Below are 22870 nucleotides of genomic sequence, written 5' to 3'. Positions count from 1 at the left end.
GAACCCCATTGAGAACCTGTGGTCCATCATCAAATGTGAGATTTACAAGGAGGGAAAACAGTACACCTCTCTGAACAGTGTCTGGGAGGCTGTGGTTGCTGCTGCACGCAATGTTGATGGTGAACAGATCAAAACACTGACAGAATCCATGGATGGCAGGCTTTTGAGTGTCCTTGCAAAGAAAGGTGGCTATATTGGTCACTGATTTGTTTTTGTTATGTTTTTGAATGTCAGAAATGTATATTTGTGAATGTTGAGATGTTATATTGGTTTCACTGGTAAAAATAAATAATTGAAATGGGTATATATTTGTTTTTTGTTAAGTTGCCTAATAATTATGCACAGTAATAGTCACCTGCACACACAGATATCCCCCTAAAATAGCTATAACTAAAAACAAACTAAAAACTACTTCCAAAAATATTCAGCTTTGATATTAATGAGTTTTTTGGGTTCATTGAGAACATGGTTGTTGTTCAATAATAAAATTAATCCTCAAAAATACAACTTGCCTAATAATTCTGCACTCCCTGTATGTTAAAATATTGTTTCCTAGCAGGATTTACCTAACATATTGCTATCCAGTATTTATCTGCCATTGTTAAAAAAAAATCCTCCAACTTGGAATATTTAGTACAATATCTTCTCTGTATCATTCCAATTTTAGTATATGTGCTGCCAAAGCGAGCACTGAATATTTAGTACAATAGATCTATAGCCTAGATAATATTATTAGAAATTTTAATCATAATATTCAAACCTGAATATGTTGAATATCTTTAATAATTCCACACAAAATATTCAAAGGAGGCAAATTTTCAACTAAATCAATAAAAAAATTAATTCTATTAATGCTTTGATATATTAATTATATTAGGTCACAAGATAACAACAGTTTTATACAACTTGCTTTAATCACCTTCAAAGGTCACTTAAAGTTACGAAAAAATGGAATGATTGAAATACAGAAGTAATATTTTCTCAAAATTTAAAGTTAAAATACAGAAAAAAACTTACTTGTTATTACCATCACTTTGGAAAATATAGCTTTACTGCTGGCATCTGACTGGAAATTTAAAAAAAGTCTTCAATGACAGGCTTTATAATAAAATTTAACACTTTACACTTGTTCAGTAATAAGTAAGATAATTCCCTTACATTAATAATTATACAAACTAGAAGTGTGTCATAATTTAGTTTGATCTATTGTACATTTTTCAAGTGAACCAGACAATTGTGCATTTGTAACTCATACAATTATTTTTATTGCAATTTTGAAAGAGTTCTCAGCTCAAAAAATAGCAGACGATATCTAATGTAATCATTAATAATTTTTGCATCTTTTCTATAGAAACCACCAGGCTAGTCTGCAACTTATTAAAAAACCATTAACAAAAGCCAACAATAAAACATGTATTTATTTAAAGCAGGATGCATATGTTTCATATACAATACTGAAAAATAAAAAAATCCTGAACTAAAGTTTGACTTTTAATAAGTATAACCATGTGGTTTACTTGGCACCATTATGGGAGTAGTTTGCCCATGACTTTTTCTGAATGATACCCTATAGCCTTGGAGTTCTGAGATGGTTTCCCCATCTAATCCTGCTTAGTTTCTGAGATTAGCAAAGGTCAGCTAGATGCTGCCACCTATTGAATCAAAGGATTTTAAAAATGCTGGAAAAAATGCTGAAAACCATGGTAAAATTTCATTTTTATTTTACATCATTGATGGGAAACATGATGGAGCAGACATAGGAAGAAATATGTAAAAATATATGGATCAGATGGATTTATCATACAAAGTAAACCCAAGTAAAATTAGAATTTTGACAAAAAAGCAAAGCTGTACTCCCTAAGCAGCGATTCTCAATTTTCCAATTCTGGGAGTTGAAGTCTACATACCTTAAAAGTTGCCAAGTTTGAGAAACACTGCCATAGAGCTAATGCACTTCAAAACACTGAAGATCTACAGCTAGTTAAAGAATTCTGATTGGCAGGATTCAGGAAGAGAATCTTCACTGCTGTTGTCCCACCCCAGAAGTGAGGCTGGCTTCCATTCTTCTAGCCTTCTGAAAAGGAGTCAAAATATGGCTCTGCAGACTAGCATGGGGAGCCCAGAAGAGCATAGAGCCATGGGGATGTCTGGTGCCTAAGTGCCACCCACTTTCTTTTTTAACTAATTTTAACAGTGTTTAATCATCATCCTTTTCTATGGAGAGTCTTAGTCATCCAGGTCATGGTTGTCGCAAAGATGCCTTTTCAAGAAGCAACTGGACTTTGTTTTTCCTTGAAGACATTTCACTTCACATCCAAGAAGCCGAAAAAGCTTCTTGATGAGAAGAAAAGGTATTCAAGGAAAAACAAGGAAAGTCCAGTTGCCTCTTGAAAAAGCACCTGTGGGACAATCATTATCCTGTCTCCTTATATAATTTTATTTTTATATACTATTTTTACATTTTAATATTTTATTGTACACGACCCAGAGCCTCTCTCTAAGAGAGATTGGCAGTTCACGAATGTGGAAAATCAATAAGTACAGTGATGGGGAAAAAGTATTTGATCCCCTGCTGATTTTGTATGTTTGCCCACTGACAAAGAAATGATCAGTCTATAATTTTAATGGTAGGTTTATTTTAACAGTGAGACACAGAATAACAACAAAAAAAATCCAAAAAATGTATTTCAAAAAAGTTATAAACTGATTTGCATTTTAATGAGTGAAATAAGTATTTAATTTCTACGCAAAACACGACTTAGTACTTGGTGGCAAAACTGTTGTTGGCAATCACATAGGTTAGACTTTTCTTGTAGTTGCCATCAGGTTTGCACACATCTCAGGAGGCATTTTGTCCCACTCCTCTTTGCAGATACTCTCCAAGTCATTAAAGTTTTGAGGCTGACATTTGGCAGCTTGAACCTTCAGCTCACTCCAGAGATTTTCTATGGGATTAAGGTCTGGAGACTGGCTAGGCCACTCCAGGACCTTAGTGCTTCTTCTTGAGCCACTCCTTTGTTGCCTTGGCCATGTGTTTTGGGTCATTGTCATGTTGGAATAGCCATCCACAACCCATTTTCAATGCCCTGGCTGAGGGAAGGAGCTTCTCACCCAAGGTTTGACGATACATGGCCCCATCCATCACCCCTTTGATGTGGTGAAGCTGTCCTGTCCCCTTTGCAGAAAAACACCCCCAAAGCATGTTTCCACCTCCATATTTGATGGGGATGGTGTTCTTGGGGTCATAGGCAGCATTCCTCCTTCTGCTAACACGTCAAGTTAAGTTGATGCCAAAGAGCTCCATTTTGGTCTCGTCTGACCACAACGCTTTCACCCAGTTCTCCTCTGAATCATTCAGATGTTCATTGGCAAACTTCAGATGGGCCTGTACATGTGCTTTCTTGAGCAGGGGGATATTGGGAGCACTGCAGGATTTCAGTCCTTCACAACCTAGTATGTTACCAATTGTTTTCTTGGTGACTATGGTCCCAGCTGCCTTGAGATCATTGTAGTTCTGGGCTGATTCCTCACCGTTCTCATGATCATTGAAACTTCACAACGTGAGATCTTGCATGGAGCCCCAAACCGAGGGAGATTGATAGTTATTTTGTGTTTCTTCCATTTGTGAATAATTGCACCAACTGTTGTCATGTTCTCACCAAGTTGCTTTGCGATAAGTCTTGTAGCCCGTTCCAACCTTGTGTAGGTCTACAATCTTGTCCTTGACACCCTTGAATAGCTCTCTGGTCTTGGCCATGGTGGAGAGTTTGGAATCTGATTGATTGATTGCTTCTGTGGACAGGTGTTTTTATTCAGATAACAAGCTGAGATTAGGAGCACTCCCTTTAAGAGAGTGCTCCTAATCTCAGCTTGTTACCTGTATAAAAGACATCTGGGAGCCAGAAATCTTGCTGAATGACAGGGGATCAAATGCTTATTTCACTTATTAAAATGCAAATCAATTTATAACTTTTTTGAAATGCATTTTTCTAGATTTTTTGTTGTTATTTTGCCTCTCACTGTTAAAATAAACCTACCATTAAAATTATAGACTGATCATTTCTTGTCAGTGACCTGAAAAAATCAGCAGGGCATCAAATAATTTTTCCCCTTACTGTAAATAGATAAATAAATAAACAAATACTGAAAGATACCCAGCATGATTGAAAAAATATTTTTAAAAAGTTTGAATTGAAACCTGTTTTTCCTATGAATATTTCTGGAATAAATAGGCATAACAATTTATTATTTATTTATATATATTTATTCATCACATACCGTATATACTTGAGTATAAGCCGACTCGAGTATAAGCCGAGACCCCTAATTTTACCCCAAAAAACTGGAAAAAGTTATTGACTCAAGTATAAGCCGAGTATAAGTATAAGCTTGGCCCCTTCTTAGCAACATATCTATATTCTGTGCCGCGACGAGCTGCTCGTTGACTCCACCGGCGGCTGTTTCTTGCCGCCTCTCAGCTGATGGAGCTGCGCGACCACCGGCAGCCGTCTCCAGCCTTCTCCCAGCCATCCCTGCCGGCACGTGTGCTCTGTGGCCATTCATGGCCGCCCCTGTTCGCCCCCCCGACAGTGGGTGCGGCCGCGGGTCCGGCGTTTGCCCGCCGACCAGCTGATGGGCGCAGGCGTGGCCGGGCTGTCTCCGGAGCCGGGCGGGTTCCACCGACTGGGCTTCCCACGGCTGCCTCAGCAGTTGGCGCGGCCGCGGGTCCGGCGTTCGCCCGCCGAACAGCTGATGGGCGCGGGCGTGGCCGGGCTGTCCCCAGAGCCGGGCGGGTTCCACCGGCGTTCCGCGTTCGCCCGCCGAACAGCTGATGGGCGTGGCCGGGCTGTCCCCAGAGCCGGGCGGGTTCCACCGGCGTTCCGCGTTCACCCGCCGAACAGCTGATGGGCGCGGGCGTGGCCGGGCTGTCCCCAGAGCCGGGCGGGTTCCACTGGCGTTCGGCGTTCGCCCGCCGAACAGCTGATGGGCGCGGGCGTGGCCGGGCTGTCCCCAGAGCCGGGCGGGTTCCACCGGCGTTCGGCGTTCGCCCGCCGAACAGCTGATGGGCGCGGGCGTGACCTGGCTGTCCCCAGAGCCGGGCGGGTTCCACCGGCGTTCGGCGTTCGCCTGCCGAACAGCTGATGGGCGCGGGCGTGACCGGGCTGTCCCCAGAGCCGGGCGGGTTCCACCGGCGTTCCGCGTTTGCCCGCCGAACAGCTGATGGGCGCGGGCGTGACCGGGCTGTCCCCAGAGCCGGGCGGGTTCCACTGGCGTTCCGCGTTCGCCCGCCGAACAGCTGATGGGCGCGGGCGTGGCCGGGCTGTCCCCAGAGCCGGGCGGATTCCACCGGCGTTTGGCGTTCGCCCGCCAAACAGCTGATGGGCGCGGGCGCGGGCGTGGCCGGGCTGTCCCCAGAGCCGGGCGGGTTCCACCGGCTGGGCTCCCCACGGCTGCCTCAGCAGTTGGCGCGGCCGCGGGTCCGGCGTTCACCCGCCGAACAGCTGATGGGCGCGGGCGTGGCCGGGCTGTCCCCAGAGCCGGGCGGATTCCACCGGCGTTCGCCCGCCGAACAGCTGATGGGCGCGGGCGTGGCCGGGCTGTCCCCAGAGCCGGGCGGGTTGTACCAGCGTTCGGCGTTCGCCCGCCGAACAGCTGATGGGCGCGGGCGCGGGCGTGGCCGGGCTGTCCCCAGAGCTAGGCGGGTTCCACCGGCTGGGCTCCCCACGGCTGCCTCAGCAGTTGGCGCGGCTGCGGGTCCGGCGTTCGCCCGCCGAACAGCTGATGGGCGCGGGCGTGGCCAGGCTGTCCCCAGAGCCGGGCGGATTCCACCGGCGTTCGCCCGCCGAACAGCTGATGGGCGCGGGCGTGGCCGGGCTGTCCCCAGAGCCGGGCGGGTTCTACCGGCGTTCGGCGTTCGCCCGCCGAACAGCTGATGGGCGCGGGCGCGGGCGTGGCCGGGCTGTCCCCAGAGCTAGGCGGGTTCCACCGGCTGGGCTCCCCACGGCTGCCTCAGCAGTTGGCGCGGCTGCGGGTCCGGCGTTCGCCCGCCGAACAGCTGATGGGCGCGGGCGTGACCGGGCTGTCCCCAGAGCCGGGCGGGTTCCACCGGCTGGGCTCCCCACGGCTGCCTCAGCAGTTGGCGCAGCCGCGCGTCCGGCGTTCGCCCGCCGAACAGCTGATGGGCGCGGGCGCAGCTGGGCCTTCTCTGATGCTGGGTAGTTGCCACCGGTCGTGCTTCCCCGATCCCCACTGTGTTGTCGAGCCCGTAGGGCTTGACACCTGGCAGCACATCCCGCAGGGAAGGTCTGCTAGGGAGGCGGCAGTCAAGCGTTGTTTCCCTCCTCGTGCGCGCGTGGGTGTGTGTGTGTGTCAGACCCGCGGGAATGGCTGGCAAGGAAGCAGCGTCCCCCCCCTCCTGTGTGTCGGGCGCACGGGGCTTGACACACAGAGAAACGCAAATGCCGTACTGCTGCCACCTTTACTAGCCATTCCTGCGGGTCTGACACACACACACACACACACACAAACACGCACGACGGGGAGAAACAACGCTGGACTGCCGCCACTCTGCCAGCCCTGCAAGCCTCTGCCGGGGCGGAGGGCGACGGCGGCCGCGGCGACTGGAGAAGGGAGCTGGAGGACTCGCAGCAGTCCTTAAGGCGTTGGTTGTTATGACTGGGCGAGAAGCGCGCGCGCTGGAAGGGGCTGGCTGGAGGGCGCTGCCTCGGCGCCTCGCATTCCTTTGTTCTGCGGAGGGGGGGAATAAAGGCGGCAGGCAGCGCTCCAGTGAGGGGGAGGGGGAGAAGAGGAGAACGTAAGCCCTGCTGGCTCGGGCAGGAGTAAATAAAGCTGGATAACAGTTGTTTTGTACAGACGGAGCGAGAGCAGAACAAGCTGGCCGGAGGGAGGGATGCGTCTCCAGTCACGTAGCTGTGTACTCGCGCTGTTCAACGCGGGGAATGAAAGGCGGGAGAGAGGGTGGGCGGAGAGCTCCTCCCTGCTTCCCTCTCCCGGCTCCTTTTTGCCTTGCAAAATGGAACTGGGTTAAGCCAGCCGAGAGCACGCGCTTTCCCCCTCCCCAGCCGGCCTGAGGGACCCCTGCCCCCTTTGTGCCTTTTGCCTTGCTGGAATGTCGCCAAGGCACTCGGCCGACTTGCCCTGCAGTCTGCATCTCCTTGGAATTCCAATACCTCTGGAAATCTCCACGTTGGAGAAGCGGCAGAGGCTTGCAGGGCTGGCAGAGGTGGCGGCAGTCCAGCGTTGTTTCTCCCCCTCGTGCGTGTGTGTGTGTCAGACACGCAGGAATGGCTAGTAAAGGTGACGGCAGTCTGGCATTTGCGTTTCTCTGTGTGTCAAGCCCCGTGGGCCCGGCACACAGGAGGGGGGACGCCGCTTCCTTGCCAGCCATTCCCGCGGGTCTGACACACACACACACACACACACACACACACACAGGCGCGCACGAGGAGGGAAACAACGCTTGACTGCCGCCTCCCTAGCAGACCTTCCCTGCAGTCCAGCGTTGTTTCTCCCCCTCGTGCGTGTTTGTGTGTGTGTGTGTGTGTGTGTGTCAGACCCGCAGGAATGGCTAGTAAAGGTGGCGGCAGTACGGCATTTGCGTTTCTCTGTGTGTCAAGCCCCGTGGGCCCGACACACAGGAGGGGGGGGACGCTGCTTCCTTGCCAGCCATTCCCGCGGGTCTGACACACCCACACACCCGCGCGCGCACGAGGAGGGAAACAACGCTTGACTGCCGCCTCCCTAGCAGACCTTCCCTGCGGGATGTGCTGCCAGGTGTCAAGCCCTACGGGCTCGACAACACAGTGGGGATCGGGGGAGCACGACCGGTGGCAACTACCCAGCATCAGAGAAGGCCCAGCTGCGCCCGCACCCATCAGCTGTTCGGCGGGCGAACACCGGACCCGCGGCTGCGCCAACTGCTGAGGCAGCCGTGGGGAGCCCAGCCGGTGGAACCCGCCCGGCTCTGGGGACAGCCCGGTCACGCCCGCGCCCATCAGCTGTTCGGCGGGCGAACGCCGAACACCGGTGGAATCCGCCCGGCTCTGGGGACAGCCTGGCCACGCCCGCGCCCATCAGCTGTTCGGCAGGCGAACGCCGAACGCCGGTGGAATCCGCCCGGCTCTGGGGACAGCCCGGCCACGCCCGCGCCCATCAGCTGTTCGGCGGGCGAACGCCGGACCCGCGGCCGCGCCAACTGCTGAGGCAGCCGTGGGGAGCCCAGCCGGTGGAACCCGCCTGGCTCTGGGGACAGCCCGGCCACGCCCGCGCCCATCAGCTGTTCGGCGGGCGAACGCCGAACGCCGGTGGAATCCGCCCGGCTCTGGGGACAGCCCGGCCACGCCTGCGCCAATCAGCTGTTCGGCAGGCGAACGCCGGACCCGCAGCCGCGCCAACTGCTGAGGCAGCCGTGGGGAGCCCAGCCGGTGGAACCCGCCTGGCTCTGGGGACAGCCCGGCCACGCCCGCGCCCATCAGCTGTTCGGCGGGCGAACGCCGAACGCCGGTGGAATCCACCCGGCTCTGGGGACAGCCCGGCCACGCCCGCGCCAATCAGCTGTTCGGCGGGCGAACGCCGGACCCGCAGCCGCGCCAACTGCTGAGGCAGCCGTGGGGAGCCCAGCCGGTGGAACCCGCCTGGCTCTGGGGACAGCCCGGCCACGTCCGCGCCCGCGCCCATCAGCTGTTCGGCGGGCGAACGCCGAACACCGGTAGAACCCGCCCGGCTCTGGGGACAGCCCGGCCATGCCTGCGCCCATCAGCTGTTCGGCGGGCGAACGCCGAACGCCGGTGGAATCCGCCCGGCCACGCCCGCGCCCATCAGCTGTTCGGCGGGCGAACGCCGGACCCGCGGCCGCGCCAACTGCTGAGGCAGCCGTGGGGAGCCCAGCCGGTGGAATCCGCCCGGCTCTGGGGACAGCCCGGCCACGCCCGCGCCCATCAGCTGTTCGGCGGGCGAACACCGGACCCGCAGCCACGCCAAATGCTGAGGCAGCCGTGGGGAGCCCAGCCGGTAGAACCCGCCTGGCTCTGGGGACAGCCCGGCCACGCCCGCGCCCGCGCCCATCAGCTGTTTGGCGGGCGAACGCCGAACGCCGGTAGAACCCGCCCGGCTCTGGGGACAGCCCGGCCACGCCCGCGCCCATCAGCTGTTCGGCGGGCGAACGCCGAACGCCGGTGGAACCCGCCCGGCTCTGGGGACAGCCCGGCCACGCCCGCACCCATCAGCTGTTCGGCGGGCGAACGCCGGACCCGCAGCCGTGCCAACTGCTGAGGCAGCCGTGCGGAGCCCAGCCCTCCCTTCTCTCAGCAGCCTGTTCCGAACGAAGGGACAGTTCTTTTTTTTTGTTGACTGGAGTATAAGCCGAAGTGGATTTTTTCAGCCCAAAAAGTGGGCTGAAAAATTCGGCTTATACTCAAGTATATACGGTAATTTATATACTGATCCATCTCACAGTCATGACTGTGGGCGGTGTAAAACAATACATTAGAAGAAATGTAAAACAAAAATTAAAAAACAATGTAAACAAAAATATAAATAAAATTCTGAGGGAATGGACTAACATCTACAGTGTAATCATTCCACCAAGCTCCCTATAATTCTTGGATCTCCAAGCCTGTTGGAAGAACCATGTTTTGAGGAATTTCCTAAATGTCAATAGCATAACATATATGCTAAAGGCCATGAGGACAACTGTGGCCCCCAAAGAAAAAATATATTGACATTATCAAAACTGGAAATCAAACTTTGAAACATGCAGCAATAGTAAAATTAATAATATATATACAGAACAATAGTTTAACTAAATTTAAGCAAGAATGACTTCCCTCACTTGGCACATAACAAGTCAAACTTACTAAAAGTATGGTTTTAAGCAGGAAATATCTCATGTAAAGATAATAATGGGAGGAGAAAGAGGAAATATAGGGTGAGGGATACATCTGTGTCTATTGTCATAAATGAACTGTAGCAATAAAGTTAATATAAATATGAAAAGAAGAAATCAAATTCAGTATACTTTGAGTAGTATATTAAGATACTTCATAATAAATGAATTTTCATTTTAGTAAATGAATAAAAGTTCCAGAGTTAAAAATAACTTGGAAATCTGCATTAAATGCAACACAGTTCTTAAAATTCATTGACCTTTTTCACTCTTTTTAGCTGTGCATCATACTACAAAAGCTTAAATATTTTTTTCTGTAAAAAAATGGATGGTTATGTAATTATGATTGAAAACGACTCCTTGATTAAGTGGGGATGGTGGGAACATGCTATTAGGTTAGTATACCGTATAACAATCAATGTACATTTTAATTGATATGATCAGTAGCAGAAACCTGATGGGATTTCTTGTTATAATATCTTGCCTAACAAGACTGATATTAAATTTCTCTAAATATTAAAATTTAAATATCCTGAGTAAGGTACTCTATTCTCATATTTTCTACTAGCAGCAAAAGAGGAAAGAGACAATATTTCTATTTGCAATTTTTAATGTTTTGAGACCATGAGCCAAACTGCAGAACTGTCTAACAATGCAGACCATCGTAAAACGCTTATAAATCCTGAACTTGAAATAGAAAAAGATATCTCTACAAAGTCTTCAGGGGATTAAACATAAATGAGGTAGTTTCTTGGAATTAAATTCTATTCCTTATCAGAAAAGAACAGACAAAATAAAGCATGATTACCTGTCAGAATTCTGCATGATCTGCTTTAAAGACTTTCAGAGATAATTTAGGTACACTACTTCATGAATTCTGCTGCTTTAACAGGCTGAAGGACATCAAATATTTTTGACATTTCTATAGCCCTTGATAATTTCAGGAACATAATAAATGTGAAAATATTCCACATATTACTTTTGATCTTTGAATTCATAACAAATTCCCTTAATGTGAGCTAAGCAATGTATTTCAACATGTCTATGATTCACTGATCAATGTATAAACATACAAATGCATATATGTGCTTTCACATGTTAAAAATATCCTACTATGACTTGACATCACCTGACTATAAATATTCTTAATACAGAAATAATACATATTGAATTCAATAAGAGGAAATAATATGGATAAGGACAGTTTTATATTATTGCTAACATGTAGATGAAATATATTAATATTACACTGAAACTAATCCAAGATCTGTTTCAAATAAGAACTCCAGAAGGCAGACATATTCTCAAAACTTTTTATTGAAAATTCTTGTTTAATGTAGTTCTTTATGGAAATTCTGAAGAGACTCTCTACTGGAGCGTGTTAAAAGTTCTAATATACCATTCCAATTATTATTATAGCTATAAACCCAAACCCTGGTAGTCTTCAAGTTACAACAGTAATTGAGACTGGAATTTCTGTTGCTAAGCAATGCGGTTCTACAGTATAATGTCACATAACTGCATTGCTTAGTTATGGCAATCCCAGCAGTCCCTACTGCTGTTGTTCACCAAATCCCACTGTTAGGTGAGGACACAACATGATCCAAGTCATTACCAAGCTCGAGCCTCAGTAAGGTAAGGTCTGCCTCCTTTTCAACTCTTCCTACCTGCCTATATTTTTCACATATTAAAAATATCCTTAGGACTTCTCAGCTGTGACACTGGGACGGAAGTAGAGGTCAGGGCTGTCAACAGTCTCAGCCAGATGCCACTGCCCAAAGGCCTCTACTTCAATCTCAGCACAGCCACCACCAAGCAGTGCTACCTAAACTCCCACACCACAGTCACCCAAGCATCACAGTGGAAAGTTCTAGTCATCCTGTGCTCTGCAGGCCCTGTCATGCTTAGCTGACTTTCATTGTCATTTTTCTGCTGCTGACAAGGAACACCTGACCTGGACCTGTGTGAAGCAGCTGTTGGCCATGCCAAGCCATCTTCCCGAGATAGCTTGCACTGTTCTCCAAATAGCACAGGCCATTCTTGTAATGTTTTGTCAGGATTTTGAGGCCTTCTGAAACCTCACAAGAAGGCTGCATCTGCCATTCTCCAAATTGCCAATGCTGTTCTTGTGATGCTTCAGAAAGCCTTTGGAAAACTTCTGAGGCCTGAAAAATTAGAAGAATGGCATCCATGATTTGGAGAATGGCAGGTCCAGACATCTCCTGAAATTTCAAAAGGCCTCAAAATCTTACAAAGCAGGCAATTTGCCAAGGGCTGCCATTGTGACCAAAAGGGCAGAGATGGGGGGAAATATGGGGGAGTTGAAGTGCCTCTGTGGTTTTAAATGTGGGCAGACTTTGATTACATGACCACAGGTATGCTGCAATGACTGTAACTTAGACCAGATATTATAAGTGCCATTTGTTCAGCATCACTGTAACTTTAAATGGTCATGGAATGAACGGTCATTAAGTAAGACTAACTGTAACAAAGTATGAAGATAGTAGTCTCTTCCTGTATGATGTTTCAACCTATTACCTTGTGTCCCAGAGCTTCCATGGACATATAGCAGAAAACACATCTATAAAAATATCTGATTCTTCTTTTAAAGTAGCCTGTCAGGCAACTATTCTTTTTCCCATTCTAAAAAATGGATGGATATCACAATTTGACACTAATCTTCTTGTCTTAGTCAGCTAGGGTAACTGCATAATTGGTCCTGGAAATTTTCAGCAATATGGTTCCAGGAGATATTCAAACTGGACGAGGAGATAGATGGGGAACTCATCAAATCTGCAGACAACACCAAGCTGGCAGGAATAGCCAACACTCCAGAAGACAGGCTTAAGATACAGGAGGATCTGGACAGACCTGAACACTGGGCGCTATCTAACAAAATGAAATTCAATGGTGAAAAAAGTAAGGTTCTACATTTAGGCAAGAAAAACCAAATGCACAGGTATAGTATAGGTGGTTCCTTGCTCAATAGTAGTAATTGTGAAAGGGATCTCGGTGTCCTAGTGGCCAATCACTTAAATATGAGCCAGTAGTGTGCTGCAGCTGCCAAAAAAGCCAATACAGTGCTAGGCTGCATTAACAGAGGGATAGAATCAAGATCATGTGAAGTGTTAATACCACTTTACAATGCCTTGGTAAGGCCATACTTGGAATACTGCATCCAGTTTTGATCACCAAGATGTTGAGACTCTAGAAAGAGTACAGAGAAGAGCAACAAAGATGATTCGGGGGCTGGAGGCTAAAACATATAGGGAACGGTTGCTGGAATTGGGTATGTGTAGTTTAACGAAGAGAAGAGTGAGGGGTGACATGGTAGCAGTGTTCCAATATCTCAGGGGCTGCCACAAAGAAGAAGGAGTCAAGCTATTCTCCAAAAGCGTTTGAAGGCAGGACAAGAAGCAATGGATGGAAACTAACCAAAGAGAGAACTAGAACTAAGGAGAAATTTCCTGACAGTTAGAACAATTAATCAGTGGAACAACCTGCCTTCAGAAGCTGTGACTCCAACACTGGAAGTTTTTAAGAAGAGATTGGACAGCCATTTGTCTGTAATGGTATGGTTTCCTGCCTGAGCAGGGGTTGGACTAGATGACCACTAAGGTCCCTTCCAACTTTATTATTATTATTAAATATTCACCAACAATCAATATATCTGAAGTGGCTCTAAACTTCACCGCTCATCAAATATCCTTACCACCAGTTCCTCCAAAGCATTAAAATAACAGATCTTGCCAAAAATGCTTTAGCATATTTTAACATTGTTCTGTAAGAAAATTAGAGAATGCAATACTTCTTCATAGATAGTTTTTCATGGACTTTAAAGGTATCGTTCTGATTTTTTAGTGGCAAAATGGAAATCAGATGAAAGTTGTAGTAACAACTAGATGTGAATGAAGAAAGGGAGTACTGTACTCCCATAAAAAAATAAAATGTATATGTTGGCTAAGCCAATATCTGCTTTCTTTTGTTAAGTTCTGTCTAGTAGTTTAGGCACCAGGTTTCCCTGCCATGGGTGGGAAGGGAAATGACAGTCTAGCAGAATATCTGGTTAGGTTTAGTTATCACTGTGGTTGAGGCAAAGAGAAAGCTTGAAAACTGGTACAGGTTTTCTTAAGCTGGCATTGTTTCCAGCCCTTTACACATGAGAGACAAGCAACTGAAGGCTGGAGTGTACAAAACCCCATCTTATTGAGAATTTGAATCTCTATCTTCTTGGTCCTGTATAAAAGATTTTTAAATATAGGTTTACTATTTGAAAATAATTCTTAAGACAGAGTATTTCAAAGATCAGGCTATACCAAGCAAAAGAAAAATGGAACACTCCAATTTTCATTGAAACATAATGTATTAGAAAAATGTTTGCAATTCCCAAAATGTGCATGCCCTATTATGAAGTATCTCTTTATTTTATAGCACAAGTTGGGCATGCTTACAAAATGTCTGCCATAGAAGCCTTATTTATTCACAAAATGGCTTCCATAGAGAGAATATCCTTTATCAGAAAGTAATTACTCCCTAGGATGCTCCTGCTACTGCAGTGGATCTTATATTGGTATGAAAGTCATTGCTGAAGGTAGATATAACAATAGAGGTAGATGTGTTGCTTTACATCTTTCTATATAATTTCCCCCCTTCATGGATTACTGCCTTGTCGTGGCGAAGGGGCTTGCGTAATTCAATGAAGCTATGAGCTATGCTGTGCAGGGCCACCCAAGATGGAAAGGTCATAGCAGAGAGTTCTGACAAAACGTGATCCACTGGAGAAGGAAATGGCAACCCACTCCAGTATCTTTGCCATGAAAACCCTATGGACAGTACCAAAAGGCAAAACGATATGACGCTGGAAGATGAGCCCCTCCCCAATATGCTACTGGGGAAGAGCAGAGGGCTAGTACTAGTAGCGCCAGAAAGAATGAAGCAACTGGGCCAAAGCCGAAAGGACGCTCAGCTGTGGATATGTCTGGTGGTGAAAGGAAAGTCCGATGCTATAAAGATTTTTTCTCCATAGGAACCTGGAATGTAAGATCCATGAATGAAGGAAAGCTGGACGTGGTCAACCAGAATAACAGGCAATTTTGGCCTTGGAGTACAAAATGAAGCAGGGCACAGGCAGATAGAATTTTGTCAAGAGAATACGATGGTCATAGCAAACACTCTTTTCCAACAACCCAAGACGGCTCTAAACATGGACATCACCAGACGGTCAACACAGAAATCAGATTGACTATGTGCTCTGCAGCCAAAGATGGAGAAGCTCTATACAGTCAGTAAAAACAAGACCAGGAGCTGACTGTGGCTCAGACCATGAACTTCTCATTGCAAAGTTTAGACTTAAATTGAAGAAAGTAGGAAAAAGCACTAGGCCACTCAGGTATGAATTAAATCATATCCCTGTTGAATTATACAGTAGAGGTGACAAATAGATTTAAGGAATTAGATCTGATAGGCAGAGTGCCTGAAGAACTATGGACAGAGGTTCGCAACATTGTACAACAGGTAGCAACCAAAACCATCCCAAAGAAAAAGAAATGCAAGAAAGCAAAATGGCTGTCTGAGGAAGCTTTGCAAATAGCTGAGGAAAGGGGGGAAGCGAAAGGCAAGGGAGAGAAAGAAAGATACGCCCAATTGAATGCAGAATTCCAGAGAATAGCTAGAAGAGATAAGAATGCCTTCTTAAATGAACAGTGCAAAGAAATAGAAGAAAACAATAGAATAGGGAGGACCAGAGATCTTTTCAAGAAAATTGGAGAAATGAAGGGAACGTTTCATGCAAAAATGGGCATGATAAAGGCCAAAATGGCAGGGACCTAACAGAGGCAGAAGAGATTAAGAAGAGGTGGCAAAATTACACAGAAGAACTATACAAGAATGAGCTTAACGTCCCAGATAATCACAATGAGGTGGTCACTGACCTCGAGCCAGACATCCTAGAATGTGAAGTGAAGTGGGCCTTAGAAAAGCTGAGCAACAACAAAGCTAGTGGAGGTGACAGTATTCCAGCTGAGCTATTCAAAATCTTAAAAGACGATGCAGTAAAAGTGCTACACTCAATTTGCCAGCAAATTTGGAAAACTCAACAGTGGCCACAGGATTGGAAAAGATCAGTTTACATTCCAATTCCAAAGAAAGGCAGTGCCAAAGAATGTTCAAACTATCGCACCATTGCACTCATTTCTCATGCTAGCAAAGTCATGCTTAAAATCCTACAAGCTAGACTTCAGCAGTATGTGGATCGAGAACTACCAGAAGTACAGGCAGGATTTCGAAGAGGCAGAGGAACTAGAGATCAAATTGCCAACATACGCTGGATCATGGAGAAAGCTAGGGAGTTTCAGAAAAACATCTACTTCTGCTTCATTGACTATGCTAAAGCATTTGATTGTATGGATCACAACAAACTGTGGCAAGTTCTTAAAGAGATGGGAGTACCAGACCATCTTATTTGTCTCTTGAGAAACCTATATGCGGGTCAAGAAGCAACAGTGAGAACTGGACACAGAACCACTGATTGGTTCAAAATTGGGAAAGGAGTCCGGCAAGGCTGTATACTGTCACCCTGCCTATTTAACTTATATGCAGAGCACATCATGAGAAAGGCAGGGTTAGAGGAATCAAAAGTTGGAATTAAGATTGCCGGAAGAAATATCAACAACCTAAGATATGCAGATGATACCACTCTAATGGCAGAAAGTGAAGAAGAACTAAAGAGCCTCTTGTTACGGGTGAAGAAGGAGAGTGCAAAAGTTGGGTTGAAACTTAACATTAAGAAAACCAAGATCATGGCATCTGGCCCTCTCAATTCCTGGCAAATAGATGGGGAAGAAATGGAGGTAGTGACAGATTTTATTTTCCTGGGCTCCAAGATCACTGCAGATGGGGACTGTAGCCAAGAAATTAAAAGACGCTTGCTCCTCGGGAGGAAAGCCATGGCAAATCTAGACAGCACACTAAAAAGCAGAGACATCACCCTGTCAACAAAAGTGCGTATAGTCAAGGCTATGGTCTTCCCAGTTGCAATGTATGGCAGTGAAAGTTGGACCATAAAAAAGGCTGAGCGCCAAAGAATTGAGGCCTTTGAGCTATGGTGCTGGAGAAGACTCCTGCGAGTCCCTTGGACTGCAAGGCGATCAAACCGGTCAGTCCTAGAGGAGATCAACCCTGACTGCTCTTTAGTAGGCCAGATCCTGAAGCTAAAACTCAAATACTTTGGCCACCTAATGAGAAGGAAGGACTCACTGGAGAAGAGCCTCATGCTGGGAAAGATTGAGGGCAAGAGAAGAAGGGGACGACAGAGAATGAGGTGGCTGGATGGAGTCACTGAAGCAGTAGGCGTGAGCTTAAATGGACTCCAGCAGATGGTAGAGGACAGGAAGGCCTGGAGAAATGTTGTCCATAGGGTCGCGATGAGTCGGACACGACTTCGCACCTAACAACAACAAAATATAATTTTCAGGGCAAGGACATCAAAGAGACTTTGGTTGCAAGTTGCTGCCTGGATTTTTACCTGCTTATTTATTCATCTATAGATTGCCTTGAGAAACAGGATATTAAACTAAGTGATCAATAAAATAAAATAGGCTTAAAACAGTTTCCAACAAAATTAAGTACACTAAAATTATTTCAAGTATTTAGGATAGAAAACACTGGCATATAGCAAGGTTTCAGTTTCATATTATCATTTTAAAAAGAAATCCAGAAAGTATTCCATCAAGCTGAAGTCTTGAAAATATTAGTTACATATAAAATTTCAGAAGGAAATGAGCTTACCTTTGTCTGCTTGATTAAATCAACCAAATCTTTTACTTGATGCCTTAGTAAATTTTGACATTTCCACATTTCATTCAGTGCCCTAATCATAAAAATAACAAAGTAAAAAATAAATGATGTAACAGTCATCTTTGCAACTGAGTAGACCTTATAAATTCGGTTAAGTGAGAAAGTCCTAAAAAGAAATTTAAACAATTATGGAACCAAATCTTTCCTGTTGCATGGAAAGATTATTAAAATCCTCACTTAAGCATTTATTCACTGACTGTTTGTATTTACAGTGTTAGGCAAATGGTGCTTATGCCCAATCCCCAAAGTTATGGCTGTTGAAACAATCCTACAGTCCCATGATCAAAATTTAGGTGCTGTGGCACTACTTGGTGGTGGCAGTACGGCTGAAAAAAGGACCAGGAGTTGGTGATAGCTGACTCAAACTTCTGAAGGTCATGGGCTTCTGCTTCAGCCCCAGTGCTGCCACCACCATGGAGTACCACTGAGCAGGCAGCCAAAGTGGCAGAAATCACCTAATGACTGATGATATTCAGGTAATGACAACAATAGAGACTACCAGGATTGTTGTTGCTAAGCAATGTGGTCAGATGACATTGCACTTTACAACTAGATTGCATAGCGATGGAAATTCCAGTCCAAGTTCTTAGCATAACTCGAGGACTACATGTACTACAGATAGTAGTCTCTAATTCATTCACTATCAAACTCTTTTTAAAAGTTGTCTGCTAGGTTCAACATATTTATTTATTTGTTTGTTTCGATTTATATACTGCCCTTTTCCCGAAGGACTCATATGTTGAATTGATGCTCCCATAATAGCGTAGCTTGTGATACAAAACCATGTATGAGAACTATTAACAGGTCAGAGGATTCTACTGTTAAATAATAAATATTATCATCTTTTGGGGCTTATAAATTTAATTAGACAAGAAAAATAATTCATAGCTTTGGGGGGGTTTACTTATAGGTAAATATGATACCTAGAACCAACTGAAGGTTTTGGAACAATGTGGTGCCTAACTGAGGACTACCTATAAGGCACTTATGTGGAGATATCTCCATGTTTAGAATTATAATCCATTAAAGAAAGCACACACAATATTCGAGTTACAGATTAAAAAATAATGAATGGTTCCTATTTTAATTACATAAGAGAATTAAGTTGAAACAAAGAAGTGGGCTATATGCAAGTACATGTGTTCATTGTTGCAACATACCCAATTGCCAAAAACAGATTTTCCATCTATCACAATTCTCTACCATATGCCTCCTTACAAATCTATATATAAAACTAGAAAACAGGTGGAAAGAGGTTTTTTAAAACTGCAGAAAGATAAGTGCAGGATGAGGATATATCATACTTTTAACAAGGTATTTCATTTACTAATAAGAACTAAAAAAATTAGTTCCAAATAGAAAATATTTGTTTTATGAAAAACAAAATAAATGCCTTTATAAAATTAATTGACTTTAACCTATATTCCTCTTAATCAAAATTATCAATTACATTTGCAATGAAAATATTCCATAGCTCCATATTTGTTATTGGATACATACTTAACAGCATTAGAATCAAGTGTTGCATAAAGGTAGTATAAGCATTTCATTCTTTCATTTGTTTCCAAATTATGTGGAACCATATACTGAGCAAAGATGCGTTCTACCAGCAACCTAAAAAGAGATTACCAATAACAAGTTTCAGAAAAATATCGAAATTAATATTAAAGTCAAAACATAGGCCATGATCAATTGTAGTGGGGGAACAACACAATGGAGGTGGTTGATCAATAAAGATCCCACCTCTCCCCACTCAGCCCCTTCTTTCTGTATATGTAACTGTAGCTGCCCAGAATTACCCTACGGGTAGCCAATAAATTAAATAAATAAGTAAAATCAATTTGATTAATCATTTTCTTTATAGAAGAATGACTATGATTCAATTAAGACTTAATTGAATTATATCCACTCTTCTATAAAGAAAATAAATCAAATTTACAAAACTGAAGCAGCTATATCTCACTAAATTATTTGCATGCAATGAATGAATGAATTTTAATTTCCATAAGTTTTGTTATAAACACATATCATTGCTACAGTAATCCAATATAGTTCGGTACCTAGTTCAGGCATAAGGGAAATTGCATTAACTTGTAGAATTTGCTTGTACAAGTTATAGCAATTATCAATTTGAATAGCATAAGAAAGGGATTGGATAAAAGCAAAGGATACCAGTGACTGATGGTTATTATGTTCCTACAATAGGACTCTAGTCCTAATGCCTCAGAAACCCTCATTTTCCCCCTACTTTCACTCAATAACTAAGTCAAAAATTTACTTTTCTAAATTAGCGATACTTCTCAAAGATTTGAGGAATGAATAAATTGCTTTTTTTAAAAAGCAATAGTTAAAAAGAACAAGTTATTGTCAAATAATGATTTTATTGAATTTCAAATTCTGGCTTATTTCAAAATTATTTAAACAGAGTCAATAAATTATAATTTATAATTTATTGCGTTCCTTCAAACGCAATGGGGGGGAAAAGTTAATATTAGCTTGTAACCCTGATATTATAGCACACAAGCTCAGAGGTTGGACAATCTAGTTCATACAGTTGGAAACCTTAAGAATTCTATGGTATAGTTCAGATTACTGATTTTAAAAAAAGATTGTACATAGATTTAAAACAGCATTATAATATCTAATAACATGTCATGAGTCCAGAGACTTACTTCAATAAAGACTTCTAAAATAGGCAATCATGCAATTTTCAGAATGTTGTTCAAAAGTAAATGAAATCCGTATGAATTAAATGATCTCCTGAACAATTTCACTAGTATATTTTTTTCTTGCATTATGTCTCATTTTTTCCTTTTTTTGTTGTTGTCATTATTATTCCAAAAGTAAACTTTAAGACAGAAGTGTCTTCTTAATTTTAAAAACTGAAGATAACTTACCGATCATCAATACTGTTCTGGTAATATATATGCAACAATTTGTCCTTAATCCAAGCAATTTGTTTAGCAGCTTCTTTTCCAGCTTCTGACTGTAAAGAATATTTCTTGTATATCTGTGCAAGTCCCATCATAGCTTCTTTTCTCACCCTCCACTAAAATAATAATACATAATGAGAGCCCCTAAACATTTTTAAACAAGCTACTATAAACATTGAAAACATACAGTAATATTTTTACCATATGCATAAAAAGAACCATGCAAATGGCCAGTTTTAAAGTTCATTCACTCAGCATTGTTCATTTCAAGGTCAGAGCATCTGTTTTGAACTTTTTTGCACACCTTTGGTAAACAGTTACTTTCAAGTTTACCAGGTTTCAGAAAAATTGTTTAGTACAGAGAATGCAACAGTGTGGTAAGAGTAAAAAAGGTGATAACTTTTACTATTGATGCTCTAAGAGAATGTACAAATCACAACTTAAAAAGGGATACACAGTTAATAACACAACATGTTGTTGTTGTTACTTGCAAAGTCATGTCCAACCCATCGCAACCCCATGGACATAATGCAACATAGTCAATGTCAATTCAATAAGATTTATACATATAAAATAATACCTTGCTACTTGCTATATATGAAGGATATAATTGTAAAGATTCACAAACAGAAGGCCCTTTTGAAGATACAATGTCACTGAAAAAAGTGACTTATGACCATTTTTCACAAATTCTTCTAGTCATGTGATCAAAATTTGGATGTTTGGCAACTGGCATGTATTTATGACAGTTGCAGTATCCCAGGGTCATGTGATTGCATTTTGTGTTCTTCTGACAAGCAAAGTTAACCATCTTAACAACCATGTTATTAATTTAGCAACTGCAGTGACTCACTTTCTGTGGCAAGAAAGGTGTAAAATGGGGCAAAACTCACAACTGTCTTGCTTATCAACAGAAATTTTGGGTTCAACTGTGGTCATAAGACAAGGACTGACTACAAAAAGTATCCATGCAGAGTAGATAATCAAAGTATATGAACATGCTATTGAAGGTGTTAACAATAAAGTATTTTTAAAAACCAAATTTAATGAACTGATTAGTAGTCTGTAATTAACCAACAAACTTACCCGTTTGTCAAGTGTTCGTTCTCTCACAAAATTAAGCAGATGATCATTCACAAGTAGGAGATCTTTCTTAGCAGCAGTAACTATTGATACAATAACATCATGCCTAATAGCTTCTTCAGGGTCATGAGATCTCACTTTAAGATATTCTGTACATAATACATAAAATATATATTGTACATAAAAAACACTTTAATTGAAATGCTGTATCATTAAGTTGAATGCTTGCAATATACACTTATGAAGATAATTATTCTAAAGAGTCATATGTTATAAAATATGCCATCATAGCCATGTTCTTTTTCCTCTAAGTAAAATCAACAATGTCACTAATGGGAAAAATAAATTAAGCCACTTGGAAGGAATTTTCATTCTCTCCCTAACAGTCTATAAGAACAAGAACCTATTAAAGGATTTGTGTTGCATGGTAATTTCCATCACAAAGAAAACTAACAAAGCAAAGCACCATATTAAACTTTTCTTTATCCTCTCTCTGATAAATGTTTAGATTTATAGCTCCATAATTTATAGCTTAAGACATGTTTTTTCATGGGATTTAAAAAAATGTATCAGGGTGATATTATGATCTCTGTGTTTAATGTTAAACATTGTTAGGCAGAAACAATCTATCTCTGTCCTAAAATATCATTTGAATATTACATTATTATTTTTCTTCCACAAAATACCGGTAGTTTGTCACAGCACTATTTATTTTGCTAAAATAAATGCTTTTCAAGAGAATCGAAATATGAACTAAAACTGCATCCAATTAAACATTTGTTTGTGTCATTAATTGTATTTAAATTTAGTTCTACATTTTAATTGATTTACAGCTAGTCCTTGGTTAACGACCACTCATCCAGCAACTGTTTGAAGTTATGACTGCTCTATACACTTACAGCCTGCCCTCAAAGTTGCAGTTGTTGCAGCATCTCCACAGTTACATGATCATGATTTGGATGCTTGGCAACAACTTGCAATTACAACAGTTACACTATTCTGCAGTTGCATGATCACTATTTGAAGATCACAAGCGAAGTCAAAGGAGAATCTGGCAGGAGATGGTGATCACATGACATTGGGCTGAACATCCACA

At 43.6% G+C, this 22870-nt stretch overlaps 1 protein-coding gene across 1 annotated transcript in view; it reads right to left on the bottom strand.

The window, feature by feature from the left end:
• Positions 1-22870, bottom strand: part of PDS5B (PDS5 cohesin associated factor B) — an 82421-nt gene that overhangs the window by 29749 nt on the left and 29802 nt on the right. Inside the window, exons 11-15 of the mRNA XM_083362431.1 lie at positions 21778-21923; positions 20656-20807; positions 19259-19372; positions 17690-17771; positions 1018-1066 (exon numbers count right to left, since the gene is read on the bottom strand). Coding sequence (XP_083218557.1) covers positions 1018-1066; positions 17690-17771; positions 19259-19372; positions 20656-20807; positions 21778-21923 — 543 coding nt within the window. The remainder of the gene's footprint in view (positions 1-1017; positions 1067-17689; positions 17772-19258; positions 19373-20655; positions 20808-21777; positions 21924-22870) is intronic.

Source organism: Vipera ursinii, assembly GCF_947247035.1.
Source record: "Vipera ursinii genome assembly, chromosome: 4".
Lineage (NCBI taxonomy): Eukaryota > Metazoa > Chordata > Lepidosauria > Squamata > Viperidae > Vipera > Vipera ursinii.
The sequence above is the reverse complement of the archived record's forward strand: the minus strand, read 5'-3'. Positions and strand labels throughout refer to the sequence as shown.